Source organism: Coloeus monedula, assembly GCF_965178545.1.
Source record: "Coloeus monedula genome assembly, chromosome: 6".
Taxonomy (NCBI): Eukaryota; Metazoa; Chordata; class Aves; order Passeriformes; family Corvidae; genus Coloeus; species Coloeus monedula.
The window spans coordinates 2,164,641-2,184,896 of NC_138786.1; the positions used below are offsets into that span (position 1 = coordinate 2,164,641).

Here is a 20,256-nt window from a genome sequence, read left to right on the forward strand (position 1 = left end):
TAGGGATGACTTAATGCACTGCCAGACTTTGAGGTTGAAGCTGTCATCTGTTATCTCCAAAAGAAAATGGAAATCTTTCTTTGGAGTAGTCAAAGGTTTGTCCCCATTTTCTGATATGGAAGCACTTTCAGTAAGCTTAATTAAAAATCCAAATGGAAGAGAACTTTTTGTCCGAAGGGTTGTCGGGTATGGCTGACAACCTCAAGCCCTTATTTCTGAAGCAGGCTTAATTAGCCTGGATGTCAGAGAAACATTCCTGATGCAAAGTGACATGTGAGAAATAGGGATGGAAACTGTAATATTTAAAAAACAAACCAAACCAAACCAGAAGAATTTTTTCAAGTTACAAAAATCAGTGCTTCTGGAAGAATGATGAGACAGTGCCATTAAAAGGACCTGCCCTGTGGTGAAACAGAAGGGGGCTGTTCTCCCAAACCAAGGAGTTTTTCAACTAAAAGAAATCCTGATTTATCTTTCCTTGGTATGTCTTCCCCATTACCGCCTTGACCCACTTTGGATAATGCTGGCAGAGGATTCAAGGAAGAATGCTTTGACAAGTAAAACAGTTGGAACTTTAGCTGTGTCCCTGTGGGTCTCTGAGTTAACTCCTCCAAGTTTACGTGTAGTTACAGGGCTTTCAAAAAAACCTCAGCCAAATATTTCAGTATCAGTTTAATTCTCTCCATATTTTGAAGGTTTTCTGGGCCTGAGGTTGTGCATCTGAAGAGCTTAAGAGTTCTGCTTGCAAATCCCAGCCAGATCATTGTTTACTTTTGGGACCATTTTCCCCAAATTGGGGAAACGGTGCATTAATAATTTAATTTTAGGCACCATTTTCCGACTGCTAATAATTTGCCATGTAAATACATGCTAAGCACCAGTTCACTAAGGTCTGGCTAATACGTCTGCACCTCAGAATTATGAAGTGATCAAAAAATGGAGCTAGAGAAAACCCTAATTATGGGAGGGATGTGTTCCAGGGTAATCTCTTGGATTAGATTATTTTGTTACTTGATGCCTTTGAGGTTAACTTTCCTTTTTGGTTTAGGATTCTAGGGAGAGAGGGTAAATGTCCCACAGAAGAGTTTTGCATTTGTCTTCTTCTTTGTGCTGACTGCTCCAACATTCTTGTTCTTGCTCTTAGAACAGAAAAAGGTGTAGGGAATGTCGGAAAAGTTCCATTTTATACGAGTGGAGTGAGTAGAGGAAACCCCAGCGCCAGCACTGCAATAAAGCAGCCTTAGAATTAGTTCTTTGCCATCTGTCTGTTGCTGACCCAGTCACTCAAACACCACAAGTGGAGCTGTTATAAAATTACGCAGAATCCCCTTGAGTTAATAGGATTTTGCATACTAAAAATGTTTGCTCATGTAATCAGCAGGCGGGAACATCGAGGCATCTCATATGTACATAACGAGAGTGGTTGTAGCTGCAGCATCTATTCCTTTGAGTCACCTCCATTATGTCCCTTTCGCAGCAACCTAAAAGGATGATTCTTTGGAGTTGCTGCTCACAAAATTGATGATATGAAAGCTGTGCTATTCTGTAAAAACAACAGGATCCAGACGTGGAGAAATTTGTGTGCTGCTTTCAAGGCCTGCCAAGGCTTTGTTTTCCTTCGATGAAAGCGAGCGGCAGAGTTTGTATCAGGCATCGGTGTCCAATGAATGTGGTGCAGTTTTGCCATCAGAAGAATAAATGTGCACTTGCTCACTCCTTACCAAATCACAGTGCTTCTTAAAGCAAGCATAGACATACCAGATTCCAGGAAGGAAAACTAATCTGGGCTGAGTTCTGTGCCACTTAATTCAGGGATCCCACGTCGTGGACACCTGGGGTCGGGGTGTCCTTTTTGCCTTTTCAGTGTCCAGCAGGGGTAGTGTTGGAATGGCATTGCCAGGTGTTGAGGACGCTGAGGACATAAAAAAGCTTGGCTGTATTTCCCAGTTAAGCACCTAACCCTGTATTAGCTGCCTTTGCAGGGAGATGTGTTTCATCCTGACCCATTCCTGGGGTGCATCGAGTCAGCAATCAGTGTTGGGTACAGCTGATGTCACCCACTGCTCAAAGTCTGCAGAATGTGGGGTCAGCAGAAATTTTCCTGTATTTTATTTTTAACAGTCTGAGGTGAGATGAAACCTGTGCCACATCATTATATTATATTATATTGCCACTTCTGCTTATTGATCTCTTACCCGGCCCCTCTTGGCTGGGCCATCGAAGTACCTTATGTGCTATTTTATTAGTTTTTATTTCAGAAGTAAAACCTCCAGAAATATCCTTTCAGAAGAGCCATGGTATCCCATCACCGTCCGCAGCAACTTGGTTTTCCACACATTTCTTCTGCTTCTAGGTTAACATAAAATAATTCATTGCCTATCTAGCAAATATTAATCCAATAGTTTAGAAATCTGAGTTTTGCAGTGTTTACAAGCTGTTGAAATGAAGTGTAAGTTAAAATGAACATACACCTTGTTTATCTTGTCTCTCCTTTCTCTTTTAATGATCAGCAGCTCCATATGAATAATTCAAATGAGCAATAAAGCACTATAGTGCTAATAATTAGTGTTTTTAGAACAAATATGTTTGAATGCACAGAACAACTATTCTGAGGGGCACTTAGTGCCACCTTTTAACGGCAGAGTTGTACCTGAGAGTGGTTTGTGTCTCAGGCATCCCTTATGATTGGCCTTTGCTGTCCCAAAGCAGCCTGGATAATCAACATGCCTGCATCCTATGGAGTGCAGGAGGAGCAGCAATCTTCCAGGTCCACTGCAGGTGGAATTGCTCCTTTCAGTGTGTTTGCCCTGCCTCTATTTCCAATTGCTCACATTCCTTTTTGCCAGATTTGAATCATTTGAACTGAAATTTTCCATGCCCGGCGTCCCTGTTGTTCAGAAAAACAAAATGATTCAGCTCTTTTGGAGTCTGGCTGAGGGAAAACATGTGTTGTTTTGCTCACACTGAAAAACTCTGCTGACCCACCCCTCCTTGTCCCCTCTCCCCTGTTGTGTTATGTTGTGGTGTTTAGTTTTATTTTCTTTTATTGCCCTGTGTGCTGATCTCCACATTAATAATCTGGCAGTGGGAACTGGTTTCCAGACTGACTCAAATACAGGGGCTCCAAAACCAGGAATAGGAACTAAACCCATGGATTTGGAAGCTGAGCTGGCTGTGGGGGGACACAGACAGATACAACTGGGCATATCCAGCACCTCACTAGAAAGGCTTCCCAAAGCCCCAGTTTAGATTTAGGTTATTGGAATTTTTAATTTCCTTCTTTTGGATGAAATTTACAGGCAAAGGACAAGAAGTTCTTCTCAGGTATTTTTTTTTTTTTTGTCTCTGACTTTTTTTTTGTTTGAAAGGATGTGAAAGCTAATTTTAAACCCAAAATCTCTATCGGGTGCCTCAAAAAGGCATCTTCACAAATATAAAATAATGCCTTCTGTCATGATGTTAAAATATGGAACCATTGTGTTAATGGAGCATATGAATTACAGAAGACTTTGCTTTATCCATGTATTTATTTCCATCCTAATTCCTTTCCTGTAGCACCTGTGTGAAGAATGAATCACTGAATATTGGGTATTGTTGGCAAAAAATACAGCTATGAGCTCATGATGCATTCTGCCTTTAGTCAGACTTTAAGCTTTTTCCAGCTTTTCTACTGATTTCAGTCAAATAATGGAACTTACTCATACTTTTTTAAAGAAAAAATCTCTACAAGTGACCATTCCAGAACAAACTACGGATTTTTCCTTTAAAAATCAAAAATGTACATGGGTCTGTATATATGTAGGCACACTCAACACAATTTCTTAAAAAGACATGATTAAAATAATAATTAAAAGGAAGGGGAATAACTAAAAGAGGGGAAATTGATATTGGGGGAAGTGGTGGCAAATGAAATATTCCTGAGAATATTAAGAGATACAGGAGCAAAAAAATACATATGGATACAGAATGGAGTTAAATCAATTCCTCCTGACTCAGGGATGGTTTTCTTACTGCTGGCTGGTCCGTCCTGACCTTCATTTTAACCCTGTCATTTTTCAGAAAAGCAGCCAAATGGAGGTAATGCAGTAAAGCATAAAAGAATTAAATTATATGATTACCTTTTATTGAGAAAGGCAAAATGTTGCCACGCTTGGAGAGGCTAAAAATACTTAACTGCAGGATGTGTCTTCTTTTTTTTTTTTTCCAAAAGCAAACTTATGGAGGAGTCTCCATGTGACCATCTGTTGTGTTGTGTTCCATGTAAATGATCCAAGACCCCTTTTTCCCCCTATTCCCCATTCTCTCCCTGCTCAGACAGGGGTGTCCAGCTGACATGCCTCAGGTATTCCCACAGGCAGTCCAATTTCTCTGGGAAAAGTGGACTCTCTGAGGTAGTTAGGAGCTAACCTGTTTCGTTTTCCACCAGAAAAAAAGCTCAGAAGTTATAAAAGGGAACAAATTAGGCAAAGTAAATTGTAAGGGTCACCAACAGCTCTTGCCTCAAAGTAAGAAAGGTTTATGTGTGATTCAGACACAATCAGTTGTCGTGGGTGAAGTTACAAGAGGCAGCGGGGATCTGTGTAATCCTAATTTAAGCCATGTTGTTTTGAGATGTTAACAGCATTCAGTTTGTCTGTGAGATAAATAACCTGTGAGTGGGACCGGCGGGCACTTCAAGCCTGCAGGAATGGATTAATGATTGGAGTTACGATGGTTGGCTGCTGTGGTGGCAGCATCTCTTGCTTTTGCATTTCTAAACAGGCTACTCAGCATTATCTTCTGTCAATATCCAAGTTCTTGCTCCTTATAAAAATGTAGGATCTGTGCCTGTAGGACAGACTTAGCATCATCTTCCACTGCCATTTGGAGGGAGCATTCCTGGCATGCAGTTGGCAATCCCATCTCCATCAGAGTATGTTATTGGCATTGACTATTGCTAGACTGCTGTTTCCAAAGGTTTTATTGTAGTTAACCCACAGAGTCTGGAATGGAGCCACCAAATGTATTAGGTAAAATAATCACGGTGTCTTATTCACCCGATGCATTTTATCCTAAGGGCTTTCCAAAAGATTTCCAGCCATTTGGTTTAGCAGTTGAAGCAACACTATATTATTAAGTGTTCGCAAAATTGAATCCCCGAAAGTTTCTGCTGTGAAATAGTGGGAAGTGTCTGTCTGCTGTGAGTAGGAAGACACTTTTTCTCAAAGTGTTTTGGGAAGAAGCTGCTAATGTGGTGGGTTTTGGCTTTTCCATGAGGTAAGGCTGCCTGGAGAGGTGAAAGCTTTCACCCTACGGCAGCACAGACCCATAAACCCTTGAGCTGAATTCTCTGCACAGCCCAGCATTTCCTGTGGTGCCAAGGAAAACAAAACCTAGCAAATAGCACACGTTCTCAGCCTTTTTCTAGGAGAGTTCAGCTGGAGAAGATCGCATTTCATGGCTTTTTGATTTAGCATATTATTGGAGGGGACGAAGAAAATTAAGTCAACTTTGTTGCTGGCTGTGTCTTATCTGATTCATCTGATGCTGCAACCTGGCTTTATCTGCTTTTAGTAAATACTCCTTTGGAACCGCTGCTTGCCCATGTAGCAGTAATAAGGATTATGTAATAACTGGCTTTTGATGGCTCTTTCCAGCTTGAGCTAGATTTTCCTGAGGAATGAGCCTGTAATTGTAACTCTGTGTGTATCACACTTGGCTTTTTCTGCTTCGTTTTAATTATTAAAACACGAGTGTGTAGAAAAACGCATCTTGCTTGAGCATAACTCGCTGGGTGGCATTTCAGCAGAGAAGCAAGAAGAAGATGGAAGGTTTTTTCCTCTACTTTTAAAATAGATAGAAACATAAAATTTCCCAGTAGATGCAGTGACCATGGAGGAGGCTCAATACAGCCTGTACACAGTAGGGTAACTTCAAATCTGAGTTACGTCTCCTCGCAAGAAACAGTAGGAAATAAAAGAAAGTCGTGAAGCAGCGAAGTTGTGCCTGGGATGGATTTGTCTGCATGTTCCTTTTTAGGCTTCCTGACATGTTTCCTTGTAACTCTGCTCCACTTGCTGGTGTATTCAGTTCAACACTTCCTGTCAAGCTGGTTCTTGCATAACGACGACTCCTTTTGTCCTAGGAGTTAAGTTTGCATTTCAAAGCCGAGGGATTGAGATGATTTAGAAGTGATTTGCTCCCATGTTGTGAGGAAAGGACTTACATTTTTTATCTTGGCGTCCACGAAGGCTTAGGTTAATCTGGAGGTATTCAGTCATGGCTAATTCATGAATAGGAGTGGTTAAATTTTAAGAACGCAGTTGTGTGTGTTCGTGAAAGGACAGTGGAGAATAAAACACAGGTTCTGCCTTTTAAATCTTAGTAAGGAAGACTGGAAAATGAACAGAGGTGTCTGCAGGCATTTTAGGTTTTGTCCAGTCCTGCTAAGACAGCGCTGCAGGACCTAAAAGAGACGGAAAAGAGGTTATTCAGAATGATTGCCTTCCCCTAATTCTGACTGGAATTCGCGCAGCCCTGGCAGAGCTTCATGGCTACTGAGTGTATTCCAGAAGACCCATGGGGGCTGTAAAATCTCTTGCAAGCAAACCCAGCATTTTAGCAAGGAAAATGTGCCAGCACTGTTATGCTTGCAGTGTACTTTTTTTGATAAAGTCCAGCTGTATTTGGCTGCACGTTGTTGTGTGTTTGCTTGTTTTTAAAATATTAATTGCTGAAAAGTATTTAGGGTAAAATCCCAGTTCCTTTGAAGTGGATGAAATCTTGTGGATTTCACTGGGGTGGAAGTGTGTTCCTCACACTTGAGACAGTTCCAAAGCCATACGATCAGCTCTTCCTATATAATGTATTCTGCTGAATATGATTACTTTTAATTAACATTTCCTGTTCCTGTTTAATTAATATTTTTAGTACAGCACTATTCTTTCAAGCTGTACAGAATTGCACGCTGCATTGCCACGAACAACCTGGGTTATGCAGAGTCTTTGCTGCTAAGCGTTAATTTGCTGCAGCTGAAAAGAAGATGCTGTATTTTCTGAGGGCAGCTTGGTAAGAGTTTTGGGAGGCAACAGCAGTGCTTGGGAGGCTGTGGTTGTAAATTCTCTTCCAGAGTGTGGGATATTGTCGCATTTCCTACAGCAGAAGTCCCTTTGTCTTCGCCCAGCTGGCACATTGACCTTGTCCCACCTGTCTGTGGGACGCTTCCCATGAGCCTGAGGCTTCCAAGGGTGTGAAAAACCCTTGGATCTCGGAGCTTGAAACCCTAGTCTTTGATTACTATTAAAAATAGCCTGAGTAGCAGTGTGAGGTGGTCCTCACCAGGGAAGCCTGGGATTGCTTGGAGGGTTACGTAAGCGGAGCTGCCGATTGGAAAAGCGGGAATACTTTGCCCTCAATACTGAGGCGAAGCGCTCGTGGCGAGCCTTTGTTTAAACAGTGCTGAAACGATCCAGGGAATGCTGAGGAGCCTCAAAGAAATATTGGCCCTCTCCCCATAATTTATATTTTCAGATGCTAAAACTAGTTGTTGAGCAAATGTAAGGTGCCTATTTTAGGATGCTGCATGTCAATATCTGACTACAGATGGCTCCGTGAATCATAGTTGGAAGAAGGGAAATGTTAGACACTAAGATATTGTTGCTAAGAGATTTTAGTACACAGTATGCTAACATGTGCTGGCAAATTTGGGAACAGTAGCAGCAGCATGCTCTTGGAAAAAAAAAATCAGTGGTGAAGAAACTGTCTTCAAAGGACTATTTAAAGGATAGTAGCATTATTGTGCTTTGTTGTATCGAGACCTGACGAAGATGAAATTGGCTTTCAAGCAGATAATAGACAGAAAACATCCAAAAGGTAAAGCTAATCCTGCTCTCCAATGAAATAGAAAGTGGATATTGGAAACAAAAAGAAAAAATTTACTCTGGGGTTTAAATGAATCAAGTGCCAAGATGAAAGGTGGTGGTTGCTGATATTTTGCCATCTACTGGACATCAGATATATTAATATACACAGTTAGTTCCTTTCAAAATGCATAATATTGAGCTTGTATTACATTATATAATTAAAAATGTTAAGAGTTCTCTCTGGGAAAGAAGCATGCAGGAAAATGCTGAGTATGATTTTTTTACTTGTATGTCTTCATAACATTCCTATAAAGTAATTTAGGAAAATTGTCAGCATTTTATTGTCCTGGTAGAGAACGTGGGTTATTTCTGCAATGAATATAAACCTTTGCTGGCTATTATTTAAAGACAATAAATTCAATTTTACTGCTTTTCTTTATTCTATCTTACCTTATTTCAGTGACTTTTGCCAAAACTTGAAAATGATATACCTGAAAGAAAACTCCAAATGGATAAAATTAGTTTTATTTTATAAAATAAAACCTGTCAGTTCTGATATATTTTCAACAAAAACATGATTGCTTTTTTAAATGTACAAAATATTGCACAACTATAAACTTCTTAAAGTAGTGATTTGCTTCTGACATATTTCTAATTAGATGTATTACGTCTCAACTTCAGCACTGATTATTTTTTAACGAACTTTTGGAGTGTAAATGTGTGTCTCCACAATGCCAGCATATGTATCACCTTGAGGTCATGTTTTATGTCATCCATATTCTATGTATTCAGCTGCGCTGGTAGATAAAGACAGGGAATTAGTGATATTAATAGAATATTAATCAAGCATTTGGTTTTATTTTTTAATGAGGTGAACTAAGAAGCTTCCGCTACATTTATTTTGCAGTGTCGTAGCCTCAAAGTCAAAAATCAACTGCAATCCGTGCAACTACAAAACCTGGGGTGAAACTTTGCCCTTTGATTTTTGCAAAGTGAAACAGGGAATTCATGATTGTCCAGCAGTTCTGTGCTAGATTATATGGCTGTGGTAATTGTGCAGGATTTTCCAGCTGGTTCAGAGAAAGACCCATTTGGAATTCTGTTGGAAAACACCTGAGGTCTGTGTTGTGCTTTGAGCTCAGAGCAATGTTTGCCACATCGTCTCGTTTTGCTCAGGCATTACAAGAGAATGCATTTCCTAAGGAAGCCAAGTTCCAGGTATGTTCTGGTGCTCTTTGCATCAACAAAAGTCCCTGCAAGTGCGAGCTCACTGGAATTGCGTAAGGAACCAACAGCGGGTGATCGATACATTTCCATCCCACACCTATGGAAAAGAAATTTGGAACACAGACTGCTTCCTGCTTTTCCAAACTGAACTCCATCTGTCCCACCGAGGAGAGTTATAAAATCCACACGCTACATGAGAGCAGCTAATGCAGATCCATTTAGGATGGGATTTGTTTGAGTCTGCTGAGCGTGCTGGGTGATTTTGTGTCACCATTTATCAGGGATGGAGCCTCCTGCTGCCATGTCCTACACGGGCACACATGGGAACAGGGTCTTGGCACTTAACAGCCTAAATTTAACTTCCTGATGTCCTTGTGGATGACTGCTGTGGGCTTGATGGTGTGCTGGGACTAAATCTGAAGTGGCTTTAGACGCCAAGTACCTCTTTGTTTTATAGGGAGAGCCGTTCTTTCCAGAGGACACAGTAGAAAATAAATACGTCTAAGTTTAGCTGTGTTACATTTTCATTGCCCCACAGTAAACACCATTAGATTTTTGTATCAAATTAAAGAGGTGTCAATCTCCAAAAGCTGTGGTTATTGGAATGTGGTTGCATATTTTTAATACTAAACAAACACATTCTAATTATGATACGTGGAAGAGCGTTCCTGGAAATCTTTTAATTAAGGAAGTGATCCCAACCCTTCCTTCTTAATTCCCTTGTGTTAATTTCTCATGTGCCTCAGCTGATAGTGAATCCTGTTGTGTGATGGCTGTGACTGCTTGAGTGGGGTTTTTTCATTGTTAAAATAATATAGTCCTCGATGGAATGAGAAATAATTGATGATTTTGTGAGTCAGTGGTTTAAGTGGAAGGCAGTTTCTGGAGTCCGATGGTTACAGTCTCATTCACAGGGTTGTGTGACCTCTTTCTTGTAGTTCCCACTGAAGATGGGAACCTCTAGGGAAGATTTACCTCGGAGTGTCCTGTCTGTCCACCTGCATTTGCACTGACGTAATTCACACTTTGTGCTGGGCTGGCGTTACCTCCTTTAATGTAGAGCACCACACCTGAATTTACTGCCAGTCCAAGCTTTCTGGAAAAGCCATCGTTCAGCGAGCACTGCTGGCTGGCAGAGACAAGGGAAAGGTGAAATGTCAGCCCTGAAGGAAAGAATAATGAAATGCACTTTCCTCAGGAAAGGGAAATTGTCTGGAAGAGAAGAGCAGGGGGAGAAAAAGCGGGTGGGGAGTGGTGACGTTTTATGTGCTCACTATGAATGGCAGCTACAGCCCTGCAGCTCCTCTGCATCTCAAAGCTTTGGGTCTCTCAAATGTAAGCATGTGCAGCAGAAATGCAGAAGCCTGGACTGAGTGGAACATAAATGGACTGAGGGGCTCTCTTCGGTCCCACACAGAAAGTTTGTCAAAGTTCATTGCCTTGATTTAAGAGGGGACAGCTTCAGTTTCTGTCTTTTTTCTGTCATTTCTCCTTGGGTGGAGCAGTTTGTTTCCAAGAGTGGTAATGTAATTTAGTCTGGGTGTTTGCCTTTCAGGGACTAGCCCATAAAGCTCTAAAATTGTATTTGTTAACAGGCGACAAAATCCTTCTCTAATTTAATAGAGTCTCTACCTGTGATACATTTCAAAAGCAGGGAAAAATCAATTGTGAAAGGTTAGTGCCAGGTAAAGTGTATATACAAATTCCAGTTTCCCGAAAGGAAAAAAACCACTGCATTAATCTCCATCAAAAAAAAAAAATGTAAATACTTGAAGGTAAGTAAACTGATACCTTTAGAACTGCATTTATGGGGCTAAACAGAGAGGTAGGGGTGAGTCAGTGCTACTTCTGTTCGATGCAGAGTCTGAAAACATTGTGAAAGTCTGTCACACCAAAACCTGTAACAGGACATCTGGCCAGTTTCACTATTTACACAAAGTACTTTTATGCCATTATTTAAACTAAGTATCTTAGGGGAACAAGATTCAGGAAAAGCAGAACTAACCTGATGCCTCAAATATTTAATTTCTGAATTGACTCCTGAAAGGCAACTTAACCAGTGCCTTTATCCAGAGGGATTGTTTCTGACTGCGAATATCAGAAAGCCAGGGGTGAGAATGATCTGTCAGGAGAAAGAGACCCACTTGTGAAGGTGCCAGTGTTGAGTAGGAGTGCTGGGATGCTCTCACCTCCTGCCTGCTCCCTCCCAGTCCCTGCCTGCAGCTGCTTCATTCATTCAGGTTTCCACTCGGCTGAGCTGTCCCTTGGTTACCACCCGTAGCAACTCACCAAGTGTCGACTAAACTCCTTCCTTTCTTCCCTTGGCTTGGCAGCAGAGCATCTGGCATTGCCTGCCATGGCAAACAGAGAGGCCCTGGAACCAGTGGCATCGTTTGAAAGAAACATCTGCCTGTGAGACAGCGAGTGAGACACTGGGGTGACTGTGACAGCTCTGCTTCTCCCGAGGCAGAGGAAATATCTGTGTAAACACAAACTTGCTGGTCACGCTCCCTGTTGCACGCCCTGAGTGACAGCCAGCTTCTGGCTCTGCTCCAGTGAGTTGTTCACCCCGTGGCTTTGTGCTTCGGGGTGTCCTGGCTGTGACCTGTTTCGGGCACTCCATTAAGTTTTGTCACGCTGGAGACAGCTCGTCGTGGGAATAGGAGGTGGTACCGCTGTCCAGCTGCATGGTGTTATCCTCTCATTTTATATGAGTTGCCTCCTACCAAGATCCATCTTCCTGCTTAGCTTTACTCTCTGCTCACTTCTCTGTGGCAGACTTACCCAGGCCAGACATGTGTGTTGTCAAAGGTAATTTGGTAATAATTAGGTGCCCACGTTAACAGCCTTTGTGGGGTCAATTAAGCTTGGGAGGGAGCTGATAAGTGATTCACTTTGGTTACTGTCATTCATATAAAATTGCCTCTAGTGCTGATTAAAAAAACCCCAACAAGATAATTTCTACTCTCTGTACAGTAGAATGTGGCAGGGCTCCCAACCAAATGTCTGCAGCAGACAAAGATCCTGGTTTGGGTTTAAAAGCACTGAATTACTGAGTCAGGCTTTTCTGCTGGGCTTTGATTGACACTGTGCTGGGACCCTGCAGGTGAACTCTTTCTGATTCAAAGCAAAGACACCCTGTAAAAACGGGGCAAAACACAAAGCAGGTTTCAGTGGAAATTGTGTGTGAGCGATGTTTTTATTTCATACAAGATGCAGAACCAGGTTTTATCAGGTTTGCAGAAGAATGTGGCTGAGGACACGCAGACTTTTGATGTAAGATAAATGTCAAAAGGACGACATGAAAGGACGTTTGCTGCAGGAATGAAAGAACTTGAATTATGGCAAGACTGCTGCATATGCAGCTTTAGAAAAGCTGCAATTTTTGAAGCTTCAGCATAACAGAGGCAGTAGATAGCCTCTAGTTGTAAAGTGCTACCTCCAGCCTTTCATGGCAATATTTCATGTCTGTAAACACGCACGTGATGCGGTTTGATGACTGGAATCCAGTTCCTACTGGAATTGGAAGCAAACTTTCACTGTAGTTTTGCTGGCTGTGCTACTTTTTCACTGCCAAGAGGAGATGTCTTGTGATCAAAAGAAACCTCAAACAAAGCCTTCTTTCCTGCCATAACCTCTTAATTTTAAATCTAGCACTTGTCTATGGAACATCCTGAAAAGCAAACTATGGCTATTTAAAACCATGTAAATTATGAAGCACTGAGAGAATCAAACTCTAGTATTTTCTGCCAAGGCACTACATTACTATTTTTTTCTAAAGTACAAAGAAATTTAGTACAAATATAGAATTTCAGTTAGTCTCTGATTTAGGTACTTGATCAAGGAGAGACTTTACATCACCTCCATTTGGTTCAAGCTCTGGATCTCGTGAAGACCATTCACTTGTCCTAATGCATTCACATTTATATTTTCATGTAAACTTGCTATAACTTTTGTTTAAGATACATTTGGATGGAAAAGGGGCTGAGGTTGCCGTGCTTTGTGGTTTGCAACTGTACAAATTGAATGAGTATAATTTTGTGTCTTTCCCATTTTGCTCTGACTTCACTTTCTCCCACACATTTTACCCATCAAATTCAAGTGAAGTGCATTGATGTTATGCCAAGAAATATTTGTACTTTTTAACTTTTCCTTGCTTTCTTTAGATCTTAGCATATACTTCATTTTGCTGTAAGGATTTTACATGCTGTTTTTAGCACATTGAAGTGAATTAAATGGAGAAAAATGGTTCCTTGAGCTTGCAGAATCTACTGCTTGCTTCAGAAGCAAGTACAGGAACAATTCCCTGTCAAGCTGCCTCTTAGTTATCTGGAAATATCTTTTTTTTTTTTTTCCCCCAAGTAATAAAGTGTGTTTATCACTCGAAGAGCATGTTTATAGTTGAGGCTTAAAATCTGCTCGGTATCAAAAATTCTTTCATTTGAGTACCATGGCTGCTGTCTAGCAAGCTGCCTGTCACTGCTGAATCCCTGCCCCACCCCTCCCCCCTTGGAATTTTACTGCTGATTAGGGGTAACATCAGAGAGAAGTATTATCACTTGCTTACAATGTAGAGAAAACCTCAGAGCTGCACACAAATGTTGCTGTTATGAACCTGGAGCCAGCCAGGCTGCAGAATTGGAAGTTAAGGAGAGAGGATTTGTGCAGCTCTGCTGTTACTTTCCTAGTGCTGTTTGCCAGGGAGAGCCATAAGTTGTGCTTCAGGGCTGCACAGAGGAGGCTGGGGGCCAGACTCTAGATGTTATCCATGCCGAGAAGCTGTTTCTCTCTGGAGGGCTTCCTGGAATAAATGTTGGCTTACTAGTGGTTAGAAGAGTAATTTCCTGGTGGGTGGTCTCAGATGGTGATGAGGTGTCAGTGCCCCACCCTGCCTGTGTCCAACCTCCCTGATCACAGAATCTCAGAATGGTGTGGGTTGGGAGGGACCTTCAAATCACCCAGTGCCAGCCCCTGCCATGGGCAGGGGCACCTTCCACTATCCCAGGTACTCCAAGCCCTGTCCAACCTGGCCTTGGACCCTGCCGGGGGGCAGCCACAAACTTGTGTGTAAAGTCTTCAGTGTCAGGGATTTCTGTATTAGTTTGCTTTGGTTATTGATAAATGAAATTGTCCATTCAATTTCTTGTGCTGAGTGCAGAAATAACATCTTATGCTTGTTACATTCAAAGATACTACTGACATTAACTGTACTTCATACATTCCCCAAGACCATTTCAGCATTTAAGTCTTCCTTTACATCATTCTTCGTATGTGAAGAGGCACAAACCAGCAAATAATTTTTCTTGGTCATCAGCTCAGAAACTTCCTTGACTTTTCACTTATTTCTCATGTCTGGCAGTAGTCCCATATCCAAGAGAGTCCTAAAGGAAGATTTTAAAATTTTCGTTTTTTGTAACCTGCACCCTGTAGATGCAGAAGTTTCTATGAGAAAGGTGAGCCCAGCTTATGCCTCGTACATACATCAGGAAACCACAGAGCCGTTAGAGAACAGGATCTGTCAGAGGTGCAAAATGGGGCCAGAAAGGACAATTCCTTGATATTCAGGGCAAAAAGAGGAGAAGAAGAAAAAGGGAGGCATCAGAAATATTATCATAACTGAATTGCTTCCCTCACAGCCGGCAGAGATGTTTTTCTTTTTAAGTCCATTTAGGTGAGAATGCAGATGTGTTGAACACATTTGTGTTCAACAACCAAGAAACACATGAAAAAGAAAATTTGTATTTTAGAACTCAATTTATCTAGACATTTTAAACTCTCTATATGTGCATAATCTTTACCAGTCTCTCTCTTTCCATCTGTTTTTTGGTGCCTTAGTGGTACCTGAATGCTGGTAGTTCTTGGTCCTGGTTCTCTCATGTACTTTGCATTTCAGCTCCTGTTTTTATTGCTCAGGTAAGCAGTGAGGCAGGAGCAATTAAAGGGAGATAATATCTTCAGTGTGTCTCTCCTGCAGCTTTCCCCACACACCCGTAGAGCTCCCAGAGCTTTGGGGATGCTGTGCTTAATGTTCACTGCTGCCTTGGACTGCCGCTACATGAAAAGCTGCAGCCCTTCCAGCAGCCTCCTGAGATTCCCACCATCACAGCATTCCTGGGAAATGGGCAGCTGGGGGACTGGCAGAGCTCTTAAAACAGATTGAGAGATCATTTCGTGCTGGTGTTTCAGATATGTACTGCAGAACGAAAGTAACAGTGTTACTCCACTTTGTGAAATGAAAATATGTTGGCCTGATGTTTGTCAGTAATGTAACGTCTTCCTCCTTGGCAAGTGATGACAACATATTAATTGTACCTATTTTACAATCCTTTAGGTGGCTATAATAGCGGGAAATTTTGAGCTTGCTGAATATATCAAGAATCACAGGGACGCTGATATTGGTAAGCAAAATATTTACAGACTCTGAAAATAAGTTTTGCTTGTTTGTGCCAAGATGTTGCAAAGATGTTAAAACTGATTCTGTGTGAGATACAGCTACAGGGCTGGTGACATTTCAGGGAGGTTTGAAAAGTAACTCCTCTAAAAAAATGAAGATGGGGAAAAAGCTGAACTGTTTTCAAAAACACACTCTGAAAAGGAAAGTGTGATAAGTGGTAGGTGCTTTCTAAGTATAAATCAGTCAGTTTGTAATAGACTAAATAGACATCCACTGACCTGGAATAGCCACTTTGGATCTTGCAGGTTGTTTTGGCCTCGCCTAAAGCATCTCTCAAAGAAATAATTGATCAGAAGATGAAAACGGAGAAAGATGATTCTCTATAATTCAGTGGATATATGGCAGAAGCCAACTCCCCATACTCATGAAAGCATTCCCTCTCACTGAGTTTGGTGGGATTAAGGGTAGTGACAGGCCTTAGGGGTCCCTGGAAAAAAAAACCTGAAGGCATTTTCAAGATCTTTTTACGTAGAGAGATTCGCTATTAAAATAAAAGCCAGTTTGATACAAGTGATGCCTAATACAGTTTAATAAAAATGAGTTAAAATGCTTTAATTCAGGTTAATTAAAGTCCTGCTGAAACATCCTGAAGCTGAAGAGAAAGAGGCATTCCTTTTGCAGCAGGAGGCTTTGTGTAGTCGATTTAACTCAGTGAGGCAACTCTCTGACTTGATAGCATTTCATTTCTATGGGAAATTAGGCCAGCTCACATGAAATATAAAACTAAGGATGTGGATTAAGGACTGCTTTCCCTTTCCCTTCCTGGTTGCATATGATCTGCAGGGATACGGTTGAAAGCTCTGTGGTAATGTGAGTTCTTGTAGCACTTTCAGTTCTTGAAGTGTGCACTGAGAAAACTGAGGACAAAATGCACCAGAGTCATAACTTCTGCATAAAAGTTCGGAGGGAGTTTGGAAGGGGCTTTTCCTGGGATAATGGGATAGTTCCTTTCCATGTAAGAATTCTTCACCCTTCTCTATTTATTAATAATCTGTAAAACATGAACTAAAAATGAACCCATTATTCTTATTAGGTTGGGCATCCTATTGTTGTTTATATTTATTTATAGGTAATGCTTTTTTTTTGCTGACTTGTAGGATTTGGTGATTTCTAGAAAAATGCTTAGAAAATACTTTCTATGGGAAGATTCTCCAAATTTTTCTGACGCCTTTACTTTTGCCACTGAAAAATAGAAATATTGGTACTCCCATGATTCACTTGCAATTTTTGCAAGATGGTGGTGGATTGAGTATGACTGTTTAAATTAGTAGATTTGTCTTAAAGAGTAAACATTACATTATGTTACTTCCTCCCACCTAATTTAATTTAGCTGGACATTTGTCCTTTAGGTTTTATTACTTATGAAAAATGAAGTTGTTGAAATGTCCATTTTTGGAGCATCTCCTGGTGGGACAAAAAAAAAAAAAAAAAAAAAAAAGATAAATCAAAGAACCAAATCCTGAGCAGAGAACCTGAGAGCTGCTGTGATGATGAATGTGCAGAGTGATGTCAGCATTTCAGCTTCAGCAAGCTGGCTTTTGCTTATCGTGCTTGTCTGGTTATCCACTGTGTTCCTATAGTTTTGGATGTATTCCAACATCTATCATTTGAGTAATGTACCTCCTTAGAGGCAGCAGAGGGGGAAGGAATAGTGAAGAGTTTGGGAAGCATCTTCAGGAAGATGAGGACAAATCATACTATCAAGTCTCTTGAGAAACATTTCATCACTCATCTCTCAGTGTATTTTTGGTTAGATTCTGAATTTTGGTACTGAACGAGTTCATTAAACCTTGGTATTATTTTAAGTTCAGTTGATAATCCCAATCTCTTTGCACTTTGTAATTATTTTAGACTCTCCTTTAGCAGTAGAAAATTCTGATTTACAGCAGAGCCTAAATCTTTGTCCTACAGACCAAGTCCCACTGAGACTTTTCTTCCTTCTTGTTTTAATTTAATTGTAAAGTGCTCACATCAGACAGATGTTAAAATTAGGCATATACGAAATAAGCTTCTTTGCAATAATCATAAGACTTCCAGCTGTTCTGGAAAAAGGAGAAAATATATAACAATATTTATTTTAGAGCCAAAAAAGGTGAGAAAAATGGCCCATGGAGTAGTGTGATCAAACCTATAAAGAAAAAGCCTTGCAAGGGATTCCTGTGGTTTTAGTCCAGTAAAACCCACCTGGCTGTTACTAGCAGGAAAGTTCTTACTCCAGACTGGGATGATGCAGTTCTGTAAGACTGAATCAAACAGAAAAGATAGGATTCCAAGCACAGGTAAAAAGGGTACCCATAAAGGATTAAAAGCAAGATCCAGATTTCATTGTATTTATCTCTTTTATGAGGGAATCCCTTTTGTCTTCTTGGCAGATGGTTGAAAGGTGAATGAAAATTGCCATATCATTTAAAAAGTAATCCTATTTGAAACAAATTGCAGGAGTATTTTTCATAAAGCAATAAACCCTATTACCATAAGGTACTTAGAAACTTGTTTTACAAGCAGTATGAAATGCTTAGTGTGGCTTCCCAGATTATTTCAATTCATCATGCCCCCAAATTAGGTTTTTTGAGGAATAATAGCAGCACCAGAGTAGCTTATTTTAATTATTGCTTATTTTGGAACTCTCTGGGACCCAGAGGTGTATCCCAGCTCAGTGACTATTATTGCATCTTCTTTTCTGCTTTGAGGAAGACCTTGCAGATACCCCTGATGTACAGCAGTCGCACACCATTAAAAATAATTAATAATAATAATAATAATAATGATGTCCCTTGAAAACTTATTTTAACTAGCCATAGCACATTTATAATTTGTTTAACTTTATGTCTTTATTTATTGCAAACTAAGAGAAAGTAATGGATTAAAAGATGTGATGAATAGAAAAGTTAATCCCTGATTGTTTTCATCCAGCCTGCAGCTGTCTGTGAGTAAATGAGCACAGCAGATTTAGGAAGCATTTGCTGTACAGAATTTACTATGGCTCCTATAGGATGGAGGTACAAAACCCAATCATATATGTAAGAATTTTGAAGCTTTCATTAGATACAGATATGCAGATATTAAGTATGTTGCAAGCTGATAATCCTTTGGCTTGGATAACCTATTTTTAAATCTCTCTTTTGCCTTGGTTCTTTGTGATGGGATGAATTTTCAGATGGACTAAATGACATGGGTTGTTCCTCTTCAAGTGAACAAGGTTTGTTTTCTATCGTTGCATCTTGTCCTTCAGCAGCTCTGGAGCTAGGAGGGATAGGATTCCTTTGTCTGGCTTTTTGTTTGCTTTAGGAAAATGAAGCACGTTGAGCTGGTGTGCGAGTTTTTGGTAGTTGATTAGCAGACTAACTAATACTTGGATACTGTTGCTAGGCTTCAAGTCAGAGTTCCTGTATTCCTCTATAATTATGCAGAGAGATGTGTGTGTGTGTGTGATGGTTTGTCTGTGCTTTCACATGGGTGTTTTTATTTTGATAGTTTTGAAAATCTGCTAATACAGTCTGTAGACGTATTCCACACAGAGAAATTGCTTTGAAATTAAACATTTTTTCAGGTATGAGTAAAAATGTGGGGTTTTCGAACTGGCATTGTGACTGTAAACATAAGGAACGTGTATTTTATTGTAGAATGAGCAGAACAGGTATTTCAGAACATGAGGATATTAGCTGGTTTGTGGTAGAATTGCTTTTCTAACTCATTTTCTGTAATTAGATGAGAGTGATTGAGGTCAGCAATCTTGGTTTTTCAGCTGCAAGTGTTGCTATGAAATGCTGGCCAGCCCAAGGAATATTCTGTTTGTTTACTTATTTATTTGGGTTTGGGGAACGGTTCAGTAATTTTGATTTTCATCAATCAAATGCCTGCAGAATACTCCTCAAGCTGGGGGAGATCAGATTGAGACAGATAACAGCAGAAAGAGGAAAAGGCAGCAAAGCAAGAGGAAAATCTACAAAACTGTCAGTGGCGTGCAGTGACTTGTTCTATTTTTATCACTTGTTATTTAATAGAAGTAAAAGGGACAGAAACATCTATTGTAGCCCTGTGGAGTTGTCATTTGGGAGAAACATTAACCTGTTTCAAATGTGAGTGAGCATTTAATGTGGGAAAAGGATGATATCAGTGTAGTCCGGATGGCAAAACCACCAAGATCCGAATTTCCCACGTTTTAAATGCATATTGTGTGGTAGGATATCATAATCCTGTGTTCCTTCTGCAGTTTCTTTCAAATACCTCTGCTAAATTAAAAAATGTTTCCCGTGTCCATAGAAAAAGACCCCTTTGCATTAATGGTGTTTAGACTGGGTTACAAGCAAACAAATACTGGTTGGTATGAAATAAATCTGTTGCTCTTATTTCTCTGTTTTCCTCTGAAGGGTTGCAAGAAATAGAATTTTCTGTGCTCAGTCTTGCTACGTGGCAGCAAACAAATTGGAAAACTGGGAATTGTGTGTTAATGTAATTACACACTGAAATGTAGGGCAGAGCTTGAAAAACTTACAGTGGTTTTCCTTCTCCCTTTGATCACAAGTTAGTTATTTCTGTGTGTGTGTTGGTACAAAATCGTGCAGTAACTCGCTTTATTTCAAAGTTTAAACTTTATTTCCAGCAGCTGGTTGCTCTTGGCCTTTGAACTTGGGTGTATTCTCTGCACATAACAGGGACTGCAGGCTAAGGCATGCAAATTCTGTGGAGCGTGGCCATTTCTGGGGCTCACTTGAAATTCTGAGCAGGAAGGCG

The 20,256-nt window shown here is 40.5% G+C and overlaps 1 protein-coding gene across 1 annotated transcript in view; it reads left to right on the forward strand.

Moving 5' to 3' along the window:
- The window catches only part of SHANK2 (SH3 and multiple ankyrin repeat domains 2), a gene marked incomplete at both ends in the record, with an annotated part of 240,631 nt that overhangs the window by 15,796 nt on the left and 204,579 nt on the right, over window positions 1–20,256 (forward strand). Inside the window, one exon of the mRNA XM_082282737.1 lies at window positions 15,400–15,466. Within this exon, the coding sequence (XP_082138863.1) occupies window positions 15,400–15,466 (67 nt within the window). The remainder of the gene's footprint in view (window positions 1–15,399; window positions 15,467–20,256) is intronic.